Raw genomic sequence first — 16654 nt, 5'->3', positions numbered from 1 at the left:
GACTGATGGGGTGAACTCGTGTTGGTCAAGACATAAGGATTAGCAGGTTCATACTAGGTGATGTTTGACTCATGGGTCGGACATTGGGATTAGGTGGAGTTTAGCAAGTCTGTGTAGGGTCATGACGGTCCAGCCATCTGCTAGCCCAGCAACCAAGCCACCTTTGGACTATCCACAGCCTCTAATGCGGCCGGATATCTCTCCATGACAACTCCATGAAAACCAGCCAGGCGGCTAATGGTATTATTCTGTTACATGTGTGTGCTCATTAGAGTAATTCACTGAGGCCACTGGGACCTGTAACTATTGTAGTATGTGACAACAAAGGATTCCTAAGCCATGTCTGAGGAGAAAGACAAAGGGCTAGGGACATCAAATAAATGTCCAACAGTAAATAGTGAATCTGAGAACTGATCGATCTCCCTACCTAGCTTACCTAACAGAAAGATGGTGGCTGGCATGTTGAAGAAGCTGCTCTCAATGTGAGACAGTAGCAGCCCTCTACCGTAAATCAATACGTTTTTATTTTTAAAAGAAGCCAAAACTATTCAAATGCTCAAATTACTTTATTTGTGCGCCGGTTAATGGTTGTCTTTCTTTCTGACTAGATGGCATGACATACACAGGGCCACTGTTGATGATTACACGTTCCCATTCAAACTAGTCAGGGCTGTTGAGTGCAGTTAATGTGTTGGAGTCTATGAGGCTCTGAAACCTCTGCTTTCTTAAACAGCATGAACACACCCTTTGTTTGCTCACATTTTTAGAACTGTTCTGATTGTGAACCCTGTCAAAGGAATCTTGTACTTGGAATACCAGAACATACTTTCCTACAGTAAATTGTGGTTCCCAGGGTGATATTGTTCTCAAGCCCTAAAGAATCCCTCTTGTCCTTCCAGAGCCCCCAGTGCCCATTGCCCCTCCCCAGCTGACGGCCGTGGGGGCCACCTACCTGTGGATCCAGCTAAATGCCAACTCCATCAACGGCGACGGCCCCATCACCAACCGTGAGGTGGAGTACCGCACTGTGTCCGGTACCATGTACGACCTGCAGCCCGTCGACAAGACAACCCACAAGATCGGCCACCTGGACCCCGACACAGAGTATGAGATCAGCGTGCTGCTGACCAGGCCCCTGGACGGAGGGACCGGGGCCCCTGGACCCCCCCTCAGGGCCAGGACCAAATGTGCTGGTGAGTCAGACCCTACACACCGTGTCCCACCAGGAGGTGCTGACACCGTCGACTACCTCCTTTCAGTCATGTGTTGGCCTGTGAGCTCCCCCTCGTCAGATCATGCGGCCTCCATCTTTTTTTCTGTGGATGGTAGATCATGTAAGCCTCGGTCTGACTGAACGATGGGGCCTCAGGCAGGAGCTGGGTTCCATCCCCCTGCATGGTTTACTCAATGACTGCTGTCATTTTATTCTTTACTCAATAGCATCAGCAACCCCTTAATTGATCAGCAACAAAGATTGATTTCAAGTTTGAATCATGCCGGCACCTTATATTTGGGTGCTGATATAGTTACTTTAATGCATGCATTAGGAACCCCTTATATGTACATAAACTCCATAAGAGCATAATTTGATACAAATTGCCCTTCTCACAACATTAACCAGCTAAGTTCCCGTATCTAACCACAAAACCTCACAGACCAAAAACAAAGCTACCGTCTCAGCGTTTCCACTCCCGATTCTATTTGGTGTCCAGAGGAGTGCTGATGGAAATGGGATTTCTCCCTCCTGGTAATCAAGGCCGTGACCCCCTAGTGGTGAAGGTCGTCTTCTTTCTCCTTTTGGGGTCCAGCTGATGGGGATGGATAGCTCAACCTGTTTAGCCTTCAGAGCAAGGCCTGGGTGTCTATGGGGGGTCCTGCCCCTGCTTACCCCCCCTCCTCCCTTCCCCTGCCCCCCCCCCCCAGACAGGGAGATTGATGCCAGCGCCTCCTGAGGTGTGTTTGAGGAAGCAGCTCTTGATCTTGTCCAGCTCTCCTCTGCTGGTTCCCAGTGACAGGCTCGCCTCAGCAGAGGCCCTAATTGAACGGTTAGGGCTCACAGGGCACTGTGATACATCACTGTTGATATAGACAGGCCATAGACTCTCTCTGCCTGCAGCACTGCGCCGCTGCGCCACAGATGCTAATGGGAACCTGTGGGGCAGTTTGTATTTCATAACTAGCAACACGGCGCATGCTATTATTCCGAGGCTCTCGCTCGGTCACTTTGCAAATTGAGTAATTTTTTCTCTTGACAAAGGATGCTTAATTCCATTCTTTTGTATAACTGAAAATGTATAATGCAAGGACACAACCAATGATTTTGAGATGCAACGAGAATAAAAAGATACCCTTCTGCAGTTTATTTTCGCGTGCAGCCATTTGATTATTTTTTTTGCCAACTTCAAAAGACACTGTTCGTCCAGTGCTTTTGTGATTGCTTTTGCATCCGTGTGTGAACCTCGAGTGCTTCCACAATGGTTTGAAATCTGAGGGACACTTTCCTATTTCCTTTGCCCTTCAAAAAAAGAAAATGTTCTGTCCGTCCTTGTCGACTTTGTTGTCAGCGAAATATTGTTCAGTTGGTATTATTTTCAACTAAGTTCAACTGAAAACATAAGAGGGCAGCTGAAATCTCAACAGCATCCTGTTGACGTTGTAGCAGTGTGAAATTGTTGACTGCATCAGATGGCTTAATGGACTCTTCTAAAGTGCTCCGGTATGTTGGGAAAGCGGCTCTATTGTCAGTTGGGGACCCAGACCATAGCAGGGGGCAGTGTATTCCAACAGCAGCAGTTGAAAGACAGTCTCACACAGAGAAGTCATTTTCTGTCCACTCTAGGTAGGCAGATATTAAACAAGTTATCCCTTAAATTCCAAGTTACAGCTTCAAGTGTTCTTGTGTTAAGAGTAGGCATGATCTAATAACTGGGCGCTCACTACGTATTCATTCGTTTTCTGTCCGTGCTCCAATGCCGTCGGCTCATTTAGAGTGGGAGGCTGTGAGTGTGGTGTATTTAGCATCTTTTGATCTTGCCTGCCTTGAGGTTTTAAGGCCTGCTTCAATTAGGGTCCTGATCTGAAACACACAGTCTTCAGTGGGCTTCTGCTCCACCCCCCCACCCCTTCCCCGGCCCGGCCCCTGTGGACCGCTCTCCAAATGGGGTGTGCATGATGCCCACGCTGGGCCCACACACCTGCTCAGAGCGCCAGCCCTGCCAGCTCAGCTCCATGCCTCCTTCGATGAGCTGTCTCCATCTGCGCTCGCAGGCCACGTGGGAGTAGTCTCATCTGTTTGTTTTGGTTGCCGTTCTGTTGCTCTCTGTGTGCTATTAAACACGGGGATAACAGCGAGACCGCGCTGATCACGGACGGCCCTCGCTCACAGGAACGCTCCACGTGAAGAGGGAGGAGCGGTGAAATAAGGCTCAGATAGACATGGTTGGTATTTACATACAGTCTGCTGGTGCTGTGATGGAGGACGTGTCCTTATCTGCAGGCCAGGAATGCTGTTTTTCCTGATATTAACCAGTGGAAGGCAATTTGACTTTTTTGGTCTGAAGTTTCAATTACAAAACAGGGTTTAAAGAAGACCTTGCTTCGTGATATTTTTCACAATAATACATTTTGAAGTATGAGATGGAAAAAATGTTGGGACTCTAAACGGGTTTCCGGTTGCTGCGGCAAACACTACCGTTGTAGTTGAATACGGCCATGATAAGTTCCTACACCAAGGCCTTCTTCCTATAGAGATTCCATAGATCTACCTCATCACCAAGGCTGAGCCCCAGCATATCCATCTACCAGTGTCCACAAGGGAGGGAATTGGTTAGGTGGGCTTGACATTCTTTTTAATTAATGCCATTGTAGCCTTGAAGTATGAATGGAGAACCACTCTTCCACTCAATGCCAGATTACATTGCTCTGTCAACACTGATTGTTGCCAGTCATGTGACCTATAGGCCTTATATACTGTGTGTAGCAAGGTGAGTGAAAGCCCTTCGTTTAAGGCCGTCTGAATGTGTGTCCTTTTGTCAGCAAGAGAAAGCAAAAAAGATCGAGCTTGGTGTTCAAGGGGGAAGGTTATCAGAGCTTTAATTTGAAAAAAAAAACTGTTTATCGTTGGGAGTAGAATGGTTCATTGTGTGTTTTTCAAGGACATGTCTTCAAACAACGGATGTTGTGAGAGAGAGCCTGTGCATTTATTCTTTTTTTTGCCTTATTATTATTTAGACCTCACCATCATTCTATCCCCACAGACAACGAGGAATTCAAACTCTCTGAACAGATGTGCAAACAGTTTCCTCTTGTGACATCTGCATCTCATAGAAATCCCTTAAAAGCTGTCTGTGTTGGTTGAAAAACACCTCCCAAACAAGAACGTGCATACTTGTTTTTGTAACGTCACATCCAAAACCCCGAGAGTAAGTCAAACAGCGGTGGTGGAGCAACGCCTGACAAGTTTTCCTTTTTAGACGACTATTAATTTTGGACAAAAACGCACTTCAAGGTCTTTAAATGTTGCCATTCTCCACCTTCAATTATTCATGGTCTATCTGGTGAGGTTTTTGTCACACAGATTTTTATCCAGCTTTTGCTGAATTATAGATGGCCTTTTCCTCTTGCCAGGCATCCAGGAAGTTCTCCACCAGTCTGCTTGTATAAGTGTGACAGCCTGAGAGGCAGAGCTACAGTACTTCATATATACTCAACTCACATGACTGTCACGGTAACCCGGCTCCCTGTCCGGGCCTCTCCTCTGTCAGTAGCTCCTACAGGACATTTTCTACGGTGCCCTGCCCTACATAGCTCCAAAAATCCAGGTGGCCATTTTACAAAGTCAAGCGCTTCACTTTGATTAACGCCTGTGGTAACACCCTAGCTGAACTGAGCCAGGCTCGCTCAGGTTGTGTCGACAAATGACAACACTCCTTCGACCATCTGTAAAGTTCTAAAGATGAAGGATCGCTTCGGTAACCTCCCGCCTCCCAGGGCTCTTGTACAGATTGTGTCCCGTCAGTGAACGAGAGTGTGTGTCCCTCCTGTTATCCAGCCTAACCACTGGCTCTTCCCCAAAGAGCACAGGCGCGGCTCACACTTGCCTGTGCGCTTGTGTGTGTGCGCGTGAGTGTGTGTGTGTGTGGGTGGGTGGTGGGGAGTCTCTGCTGCCTCTCTGACCCCAATCACTACCGCAGCATATTGGTGGAAACAAAATGAAAGATCGATTTTCCTGGCCCCGCCTCCTCCTCTCCTCTCGCCGTCTTTCAGCTGTCCATTTGTTTTCATCCTACTGCCACAGCTCTGCCTTCACCTCCACCCCAGTGAGACACTCTTAGCCGGTCCTCCAACCCCTCAGAAAGGCATTAATCAGGTATTTTAGCGATGATTTATTGGGGTATGAACCTTGTGACTTCCCTCCGATAGAAGTAAGGGCGTATTCACTGCCCATGAGAGATGATGAATCGAGTACATAATTAATTCAATCGAAATTAAGTCGACTAATGATCCTAACACTTGATCATATCTTTCCATCTGGAATCACGTAGCCAGAACACGCATAACTGTGGACTCTTTGATGTCCGTAATGAATGGCTGGCTGAAGCCCGCTCATCTGAAGTCGTGTCGTGTAGCGGCCTCACCAGAGCAGAGTGGGCTGTCTCCACTCTGGAGGTCTGAGCAGGTGTTGACTCCATCTCAGCCCCCCCCTCCCCAGCTCCAGGGGACTCATCAGGCAAGGTGGCAGCCCAGCTCTCTGCTCACACTGTGGGCTCGATCCGCCGCTCTCCCGGCCTCCCCTCATCCTCACCCATCATGGCACTCTCATTCATCATTGTGCCCATAAAGAAGGACTTGATAGAGTGGAGGGGAGACCGCCGCCGTTCAATAAATCCCTCTGATTATCCAAGCCTCAAAGGGGTGTGTCTGTGTGTGTGTGTGTGTGTGTGTGTGTGTGTGTGTGTGTGTGTGTGTGTGTGTGTGTCTGTGTGTGTGGGTGTGTGCGCCCGTGTGTGTGTGGGGGTGGGCGTGCAGCGGACTTCTATAGGCCCTTGTAGGTTGTAGCATCAGTTATAATGTGTGTACACGTGTCAACCTCAAGGCCTTGCCCTCTTGTTTAACTTGTTGCATGATTATCATCTGACTGGAATGAGAACCCTGGCTGTACAGCCCCCACATTCCTGTCCTCCCTCTCCTCTTTCACCTCTCTCTCTCTCTCTCTCTCTCTCTCTCTCTCTCTCTCTCTCTCTCTCTCTCTCTCTCTCTCTCTCTCTCTCCCCCTCTCCCCCTCCTCCTCCCCTCTTTATCTCTATCTCTAGAGGATTGCATAAAGGAGCACTCTAGGAGGGTGATGGAGGTTTGATTGTTGGTTATCAAAAGCTATCATTACAGGCTTGCCTCTGTGCGATATGAAAATGATTTCATGAGTGTAAAAACCATGTCATTACCTCAATGGCCTCACAGCTAGCGGCCAGAAGTAATAGAAAGAGGAAAACAAATGTGTCCCCAGCCCTTCCAGCTTAAACAGAACGGGGTGAATAACACTGCCGTCGAGATATAAATGACAGCGTCACCGGGGACAGCTGGCTGGGCTTGATCACTGGGACACTTTGCATGAAAAAGCCCTCAGAACCAAGATGGGCTGTATGTTATTGTCATGTTGTTGTACAAGTGCTGTCTCCGAGGAAGGCCTTCTCACACAGCCTGTCTGGGTGAAACAGAGGCTGACATTCTTAGTCTCCTACAGGCAAGCCTCTGTGTACACGCTGTCTCATGAAGGGGAGACATTGTTCTTTTCCTTCTCCAGCACCTCCTCCTCCTCTACCTGAGCAGTGCTTTGTCCTGATTGCATCTGCCCTGTGCTGTGTGTAGCGGCGGAGCCCCTAATAACATGACAGGGTTTCTAATCACTGGGGAAGTAGTGTTTTCCCTCCTGGCGGTGCAGGCTGTGCAGAGGGATGGAGGCGAAAGGCGAGGGCTGGGTTTCTCTGCTCTTAATCCATGTGGACCTGATAAGGATCCTGGCTCAGGGAACTGAAGCACCATGTCACGAGCCCAGGGTGCATGTTGTCAAGTGAGTTCTTCTTCTGTGCTTGCAGTTGTCGTGATGTGAATGCTGCCACGTAAACCCGTGTGGTACCTGCATCTGCTAACATGTATACACACAGAGGCTAATGCCCCCACTTCCACCTCCACCACCCTCACCCCCTGAGGGTCTGGAAACACCAGTTGGACTGCAACATAGGATTATTTGTAGCTTTTTTCATGTTCGGGGTAATCATGTTATCTATTTGCATGATAAAGGTTAGACGTGGAGCCTATTAGAATTAACAGGAGGCGATAATGTGCTGATAATTTAGAAAACATTATTTAAATGTCAAACCGTAATGATGAAAACCCACTAATAGTTCTATCTAAATGTCAAATTCAAATTATTCAATTAGACAGGTGGGGCAGGTGATAATTTGCCTGATGCTTGGAATACCAATCTGGCTCTCGATGGTGGCCATCCAGTGTGGTCTGGCACACCATCCAACCCAGTAATAACCTGCTTTGCGGGATCCTTTCATATCCACCATTACAACTCTGATGCCACTGAAATGTTCAGCATACTGTGAGGATATTAGTGTTATATTTCCAGTATTTTCATCGGAGAAAAGCCTTCAGTGCTTGATAGCTCGCAGTAAAAGATATGGATTTCTGGCGATAGCCTGTGTTATTTATTGTTATGATTTGTGCTTGTGCTTAGAAGGTTGAGTCTCTTACTGCTTGGTCAATAAAACCAAGTGAGAAGTCACACTAAGATGGAGTAATAGGTCCTGCTCATCAGCTGTCATTCACAAGTCCATGTCTCCATTTCCAAAATGGCGGGATATCCTCCCGCCATCAAGGGTTAAAGAGGAAATTGAGTTTTTCAATATGACCCTTTCATTTCAGATTAAGGGAGGGGTTGAGGATTTCTTCCTCTTGAAAGTCAACCTTAAGCCTCCCCACCACTACCACCAGTCCGCCACCACCCCCAACCTTGCTCCAACCTCCCAGGATGAGGTACCTCATTGTTGATGCAAAACAGCCGATGACATTGTTGTGAGTCACAGACAGTGAGTTGGGATTGGACACCTGCCACTGATCCTCACGCTTTATTGACAGCTGGTGATGAGACTACAGGGAGCCAGTAATTCCACATAATACCGACAGTTTCTAAATCAACCCCAGAAAGTAGTCCAGTCATTAAGGGCTTCTCAGTGGTCTATAGCACCAAATTGCTGTACGTGACATGCACAGAATCCAATATAAAGTACATGTATGCATTATTTACTAAACATACTGTACAGAATTTATGATAGAATGATACATCCATAAAATATATACCAAATTTGTATAATTCAATTGTCTAAAATGGTACCCTATCACCTTTGTTATAGTTGGGAATGAGAATGTTTATTGTTTGGCTTTTTAGTTTCATGCTCCCCTTATTTAACACTGGAGCACTGATTGCTGTCTTTTTTGCGAGCAATACCATTCCTATAACAATACAATTTCATCTCTGCAGCAGTGTGGTTGCATTCAGGCATCTCCCTATTGGCCAAGTCTGGAGTACAGTGGACATTATCTCTGGCCTCCCTCTAAAATGCTAGTGTGACATTCTCCATGAGCGCTCCAGAAATGAGACTTTCTCCAAGCCGCTCGCTCACAACGGCTTGAAATTCACACCTTAGTGCATTTGTCACTTTGAGAGCATCTGGTCTAATTTGATTTCTGTGCCTGGCCACCCTGCAATTCTCTGTGCTTTAGTGTAACCACTGCTTACCGAGTGCGGCCAGCAGATAGTTCCGCAAATAGAAGGGTTTCAACTTCTATTTTCTGGATGGCTTTCCCACAAGGTACTGACTTAAAGAGGGCTATTTCCATTTCCATTTTGTTTTCTTGGATTGTTTGTGTGCGTATGTGTTGTGTTAATAACAGAGAGCCCTTTGAAAGAATTTGTTACATCACAATGAGTTGTTTGTGGGGTGGAATTGGCTTTCTCATCAAGACTTGTCCAAATGTATCTGTTTACCTCGCCGAGTGATTCCAGTTGAAGGCAGCAGATGTGTTGGAGTGTAGGTGATGTGGAGATTGCCTCGAGATTGTACAGTATAAAACGTCACGGTCGAAGAAACTTGGGCCAGGATAGCGACTCACCATTAGAATATGCATAGCACACCTATTCTTTTCAAAGACACATTTGAATTCCAAACACCTGTACTGTGTAACGTTGTTGGAGGTCGCCTGTTGAAGGAAAATCAATATATTCTTAAACAGGTGAGTTTGGAACAATACACACACAACCTTCCCAAGGATGACACTTGCAACTTTATTTAAATCATTTTTGAAATCATAAAAATATTTTGTGCCATTATTGCCGTTCACAAAACAATGATATACATACTTTTGCAGGTTATAAATTATTGCTCAACAAAACACACTTAAAAAACGTATAGTTTAGACAGCCCCAGTGTACACCGGTCACCTCCAGTCTTCCTTCAGTCTCTGTCCAGTTCCTCCCCCAGTGTGCCCCTGTGTGTCCCCAGTCTCCCCTCGTCCCCTCCTGCACCTCCAGAATGTTAAACATAGCGACCGCCGCTGCCTCTGAATTGCTGTATCTCCTGGGGAACGGGGGGAAATTGAGCTCTGGCTGTTCCTAATAGGTGGTAAAGTGTTAAGTTCCAGAGAAATGGACTGCAAATTTAACCTGGAATGGAAATTGATCCCATTACCTCGTGGCTCTGGCTGCTCTCCGCCCGTAGGAGCAAGGGAGAGAGGGCGAGAGAGGGCGAGAGACAGAGGCGGCGGAGAGAGAGAGAGGGGGCGAGGAGGCAGGGAGAGACGGAACGTATGTGATGAGAGGTGATAGGATGGCAGTGGGGGCTGTGGCCTGCCTGGACAGACAGGAAGCTTGACTGTGTATCAGGGTGGAGCTGATAGCTGCCCGGGACTGACTGGGATGGGAAAGGAGGGGAAGAGGAGAGGAAAGGAAAAGGGGGAAGGATAGAAAGACATGCTCTGATAGGATGATATGCCTCCCACTGTGACAGCTGCACCAGCAAGGCTGGGACGACGGGGGTTTGGATTGTGGTGCCTGCAATGGTGACAGGCCGCTGGGTGCTTCTCTGTCAAACTGGTCCTCAGAAAAACGGAGTTATCACCCTAGAGCATTGGCCACAACAAAGGGTTTCAGTCCAATCCATTGTCGAATAGATTCCCCTTTCGATTCCACCACACGGCCGGCTGTAAAGAGAGACAGATGATCGATGGTGATTGTCCCGGCGGCGTCTCCTCACGCTGCCCCCTGTCCTCCCCACAGAGCCCATGCACGGCCCCAGGAAGCTGGAGGTGGTGGACATCCAGTCCAAGCAGGTGACGGTACGCTGGGAGCCGCTGGGCTACAACGTGACGCGCTGCCACAGCTACAACCTGACGGCGCAGTACCGCTCCAGGGTGGGCGGCAAGGAGGAGACCCACGAGGAGATGTGCTACGCCACCCAGGGCCGAGATCCCCAGCACACCATCCTCAACCTGACCCCCTACACCAACCTCAGCGTCAAACTGGTGCTGCGCAACCAGGAGGGGGTCAAGGAGAGCCAGGAGATTGAGGTGCAAACGGACGAGGACGGTGAGCTGGATCAAGTACTTGTCGTCATGACAACGTGTTGATAACATGTTTATAACGGGTCATTGGTATGGGATAATGTAAGGCATTGTTCTCATTGTCATTGTCAGCCAAGATGGTACTGAGATTTCCATTGTTATCATTGTGGTACTTTAACATTCTAGTCGAAGAGAAGATGACTAGAAGAGAACGGATGCAGCTATTTTCTTGCATTTCCCTCCTTTCTTCAAAGATCAAATGTGTACTAGTGTGCCTCTACAGACTTAGGAAATGAACCGGCATAACTCTCAAGGAACCCTGTGCCAAATAACAAGCAGGTTCTACTATCGAAAAGAGAGTGTTGTCATGTCAACCTCAGATACGTTTGTAAGAAATCATGAAAGGGGAACCTGTGTGTTCGCTATCAGACTTGTACAGGGATAGAGTGTGTGTTTAGGCTCCCTGTGGAATTTAGGAACAGACTCAGTGTAGCTGGAACTCGTCTGTTCCCAGAGATAGCTCCCTATGACAACAGAAATAACCAACTCTTTCTGTTTCTTTTAAGGAGTAGAAGCAATTCACATCAGGTTGAAAGGTCCAGACCTCTTTGGCAGCCTCTAAGAACATGTAAACAGTGTGGAGAGATTGACATGCCCGATATTTCCCCGGGGGGGATGTAACTTTCTTCCACAGTTCAGCGGGGCCAGTTCCAGTTTGGTTTGGTCAAGATTTGTACACTGAATGTGAAAAATGCTGTTCCTTCTCTCTGTCCAAAAGCAACCTGTCAGGGTGCTGTGTCTGGATTCCAATAGATGGACTCCAAAGTTACAGTAATAAGAGTTTGAGAGGATCATTTGAGCCTGTGAAAGGCCCTTTGACCACTCACCGTGCATTGTCACCTGTGGGCCGATGCTTGATGTGTGTTTGTGTGTGATCTGATTCTGCTTGTTTGTCCATCAGTGCCTGGGGCAGTTCCTCTGGAGTCGATCCAGGGCAGCGCCTATGAGGAGAAGATCATCCTGAAGTGGAGAGAACCAGCCCAGACGTACGGTGTCATCACTCAGTACGAGGTGAGTGTGGCATGAGCTCATTTTAGACAGTTCAAAACAATGTCACACTGTAATATATAGCTTGCAGTGGGACGGAACCCTTACCTGACTAGCTTTGTTAAGCTCACCAGCAACGGAGCAGAAACACTGTACTGAATCCTCCTATCCTCATGAGAAAAGATGTGCTTTACATACATGTTCAGTACAGTCTACTACCATTCCCCATGCAGCTGTTGACATAAAGGTTTGAGCTCTCGGGAGGCTTGCATGCGTGAGATGTATTGACGCTAGAAGGAGCCTCCATAGCATGATGTTCATTCATCTTAACCAGCGTTAGGTGGAAGTCATCCTCCAACCTTTCCCTCAGCTATCGATTCTCCATTGTTTATTTTTGCTGTTATCCCCATTTGCTCATGCTTGGCATTTTGACTGGGTTAGCATTCATCCACAGAACTGTTTCCGTCATGAGGAGGCAGAGATTGAATGGGGTAATACAATCAGGCACAGCATCATAGGTCGCTCTGTCCACAGCCGCTCTATCTGGGGAGCATTGGTATATGAAATAGATATTATCTCTTCAGCTCAAGAACATCTCAATCATAGCTGGAAAGACCTTAACAACAGTTGATGTCAACAGTCGTATCAGACACATATTTATATAGAGACCAAGACGCCGCAACCTCCCAATTGACACACTCCAGCTTTCACTTCCCTTTCTTTGTGGAGCTACAGTACAGTAACACTACATTACATTACATTTTACATTACATTTAGTCATTTAGCAGACGCTCTTATCCAGAGCGACTTACAGTAAGTACAGGGACATTCCCCCGAGGCAAGTAGGGTGAAGTGCCTTGCCCAAGGACACAGCGTCATTTGGCACGGCGGGGAATCGATCCGGCAACCTTCGGATTACTAGACCGACTCCCTCACCGCTCAGCCATCTGACTCCCCAACACTACAGTGTGCCCCATGCATGCAGCAAACAGTGAAGGGAAATGGTGGACATTTTAAAAGCAGACCTATACCTTATAGACATTCTCTACCACGGTTGAATTTACGATCTGAAAATCGAAGGTCGAATTTCATGTTACTCACATCACCTGGACTGAATCCTTACTAATACAGGTCAAGAAAATGCAACAAGTTGACCTCAGTTTGTGTGTCTTACTCCTCTGCAGTCTCTGCTTAGGGGACACCTAGACCTGCTCTGTATCTACCTTGTCAGTGTTCTCATGATGTCAGTTCCTTAAAGTCAGGAAATGTCTTTGATTTGACATTATCAAAGGGCTCAAAGTGAGATTCTTCTGACAGGCTGGAATATCAAAAAGACTCCTCATCTCCTTTTCCGAGCGACCAAGTGGTACTGTATGGATATGGCATGGGCAACTTCCTGTTTGCTACCAGGTTTTAACTGCCTCTACCGCTCAGACAGGACCATTCTTACAACAAAGATGAAGTGCACAATGAGCCCCTAAAAATACATCTAAACACGGTGTGTCCCAATTATCAGAAAGAGCTCATTGTACAGTTCAAAAACGAACCAATAATAAGAGCCTTTATCTGCACAATTAATCTCAGTTTTTCCCGTCAGTTGAATTATAATTCCCCCAAAATTGTCCAAATGCCCAGTGTTGATGAGCCATTTCTAATTCCCTCTCACTGGAATGTATGATATAGTATTTGGCATCGCAGAGTCATTTCTTAGACAAAGAAGAAAGGAAAAAGCCTCTAGCCATTTCAAACTTGATGGACAGAAATTATGCAGCACTCCAAACTCCCTTTGTGTTCTTTAATTGGAATTATAATGGGAGCTTTGTGTTATGAGCAGAGGCATTTTCTTAAATGGGCTTCACAGATATTTAAAATTAGTATTAAGAAAACACTCACCTTAATGCTTCACTCTACAGGTGCTGTGTATATTCATGAAGGATGAATAGATTAACTGTTTTCATCAGCAACATCCAGTACAAAATGTGTGATGTGTATGTGATGAAAGATAAGCACTGTTGTCCATTCAGCAGATCTCATACCTGGTTACCACTGTAACTGTCTTTTTACTGAGCCATCACATTCAATGTTGGAGAGTTTCCCTCAAAACCTGCTTAAAAGATCATCTCAAAGAGCATATTGCTGTGATTGTTTGTCCGCAGACAAATGCCTTAGGAGTAGGGTAGTATCACCAAAACCCTTTCCCCAGAACCTAGTAATGATTAGCTAGTGCTGCAGAGATCTCCACAGTTACAGTTTGCTTAGTAACACTGTCTTGTTGGAAATACATTTTGTATTTTAAAATTGGACAAAAGCTTGTAACTTTTTTGAAATGAGCCAAACCCTCTTGGGCAGTTGCTGAGCATCTTTCTGAGTAGAAGCAGGACATTGCATGTTGGACCTTGATGTTTGTCAGATACTAAAAAGATAGGATGAACCAAGGGTAGGAGATTCATCATTTTACCAATTATTTAAGAAAACCAAAAATGTATTAAATAATTAAAAACCCAGTTTCTAAATTGTGCATGAATAATGTATAAACTATATACTGTATATGCTCTGCCCGGTTAGAGGTTTCGTTAGGCACTCTCGGTCATCCATTAAGTTAACACAGAAAGTAGTCCGACATGTTTGAAAAATGTTTGGGTACTGGAGCGGATACTATTCATGAGACGAGCTCCCAATGCAGACCATCTAATGTCAGCTGTGATTGACACACCCCTTCTCAGATCTCCTACAAGGCCGTGAGCTCCTTTGACCCGGAGATGGACCTGTCCAACCAGAGTGGAAAGGTGCTGAAGTTAGGCAATGAAACAACCCACATGTTCATGGGCCTCTACCCAGGCTCCACATACTCGTTCACCCTGCGAGCCAGCACAGCCAAGGGCTATGGCCTGCCCATCATCACCCAGTTCACCACCAAAATCTCAGGTCAGCACTGGGACACTCGACGGCAGTCTGCCAGGGCTGGAAACTGTCACTAGCGTCATTCGTATTATAGCTAAGTGGTTTGATTTAGCTTGCCATCGTGAGAGGCTCAATTACATGGCCTTTCTGTTGAATGGTGGAAGCGTCTAATGTGTCGTATGTCTTGGTTGACGTGTGTTTTCAGCTCCCTCCATGCCAGCGTACGACCTGGAGACCTCCCTCAACCAGACTGACAGTACAGTGACTGTCCTGCTCAAGCCTGCCCAGAGCAGAGGAGCGCCAGTAAGGTGGGCTTGAACACACACATGCACACACACACACACACACACGTGAACGCACACACATGCGTACACACAATGAGGAATATTTAAATGCCTTCCCTGGAAAGGCTAAAGCAAACAATGATCACAGAATGAGTCATCATCAGTGCATTGCTACACACAAAGCATCAGGATGTAAGCAGTGGGATTTCAGTGGGCTACCTTATATATCTCATTTTCACAAACTTTATTTGTTTGTTTGATTTTGATCCTGCGGAGGAAGACTTTGCCTTTGAAGGAGACTACAAAGCCTCGTGGAGCTGCCTAGCTTCAGGGATTCTTCCCTTTACATGTCTTTTATGTACTGGGTTTCTCACCCCAAGCCACCAGGCTTCTGGGAAACACTGGAATTCTCCCTGCTGGACCTTTCCATTCGTTAGTCAGTGTTACAGTTGCTAGATTGTGGCTCTGCTTTAAAAACTGTTTTTCAGTTCAGAGCCAACTACCCATCTGAAGGAAAACCCGATCGGTCGTTTTGTACCTTTCTGGCTTGATGTGTGCATTGTCCGTGTCATGCGGTTGCAGTAATGTATTGCCTGTACACATCGCCCAGAAGACTTTGACACAGGACTGCATGAAGCTGAGAATGAGGAGGCCAGACAGAGTCTCCACGTGTGCCCTCATTTGAGGGTGAATAAATGCTGCTGCTTGGTGTTAAACTGGATTGTACATTTTATCAGCTCATCTGAGCCCTTTAAAGATTACAGCTAGACGCTTTTTAGTCAGGCTTGTCAACTCGTGTTTACAGTGTGTGTAGCTGCCCAGTAAAATGCCTGTGGAAAAAAAACTAAGATGCCTGAACAGAAAAGACAGGCCGATCTGTTTTTAATCTTCTTGCAGGTACAATTCCGAAGGCCTTATTCAGCCTGCCATTCTTTCAGAGAGCTAATTACAAAGCGCTAATTAAAATTAACACAGCAGCATGATTCAGAGCTTCCATTAATTAGCATGCTGAGTTACTCTTTTGTTTACCGTTAGAAGGCTTGCTCACCCCACTAGAGATGAAAGACTCAAATTTGTCTTTTGAGATATGAACTTGAGTTTTGGGCCCACTTCATCCTCTTTGCATTAGCTAAAGCATAATTGTACTCTAATGTCTTACAACATAAGCCCTGCATATGAATATTGTAATCTAATTTGTTTTACATGGATACAATCATATCAATAGTGTAATTTCATGGTGTTTGCTGTTAGAGAGATAATTTGTGTTTTGATATAGAAAGTTGATATTTTGAGGGAAAAATTAAACAGTCTTAAAAGGGTCTTGAAAGCATGCAAAGAATATTAATACTGTAATTTTATAATAAGGTACAATCCATGTTTACTCACTATTGCTTATGCTGAAAGTAATTTATTGAACCATCAATTGATACCACCATAGAAACTCTGTAAACAGTTTACAAACGTTTCAGTTCTGTCAACTCTCTTTTGACGAAAAGGCAAGAAAGGCCCCTTCATCTGTGCAGCCAATGTCCAGGAAATATGAATTTATAAAGAAACGGATAAAGTGAAAGATAGCAAGGAGGGGGAGCCAGGATGCTGGAGCCAGACAGATAACTACTGGCTGTTGAAGGGGTTTCCTCTACCTCAGGTGACACAGGGGAGCTTTGAACGTTTCAGATGAGTGGAAAGCAGCTTGTATTCACAAAATATTGACCCAAAACTCTTCTTTTTTACTAATGTGTATTTACTTCATCTATTAAAGACATAAATAGTCATTTCAGTGTGACATCGTAGCATCA

At 46.1% G+C, this 16654-nt stretch overlaps 1 protein-coding gene across 7 annotated transcripts in view; it reads left to right on the top strand.

The window, feature by feature from the left end:
- ptprt (protein tyrosine phosphatase receptor type T) overlaps positions 1–16654 on the top strand; it is a 100951-nt gene that overhangs the window by 41042 nt on the left and 43255 nt on the right. For all 7 annotated transcript variants that reach the window (XM_047027889.1, XM_047027887.1, XM_047027890.1 and 4 more), the window contains 5 exons: positions 900–1193; positions 10340–10648; positions 11585–11694; positions 14394–14595; positions 14777–14879. In XM_047027889.1, the coding sequence (XP_046883845.1) occupies positions 900–1193; positions 10340–10648; positions 11585–11694; positions 14394–14595; positions 14777–14879 (1018 nt within the window). The remainder of the gene's footprint in view (positions 1–899; positions 1194–10339; positions 10649–11584; positions 11695–14393; positions 14596–14776; positions 14880–16654) is intronic.

The sequence above is a fragment of the Hypomesus transpacificus genome, chromosome 10, assembly GCF_021917145.1.
Source record: "Hypomesus transpacificus isolate Combined female chromosome 10, fHypTra1, whole genome shotgun sequence".
In the NCBI taxonomy this organism is placed as follows: domain Eukaryota; kingdom Metazoa; phylum Chordata; class Actinopteri; order Osmeriformes; family Osmeridae; genus Hypomesus; species Hypomesus transpacificus.
The sequence above is the reverse complement of the archived record's forward strand: the minus strand, read 5'-3'. Positions and strand labels throughout refer to the sequence as shown.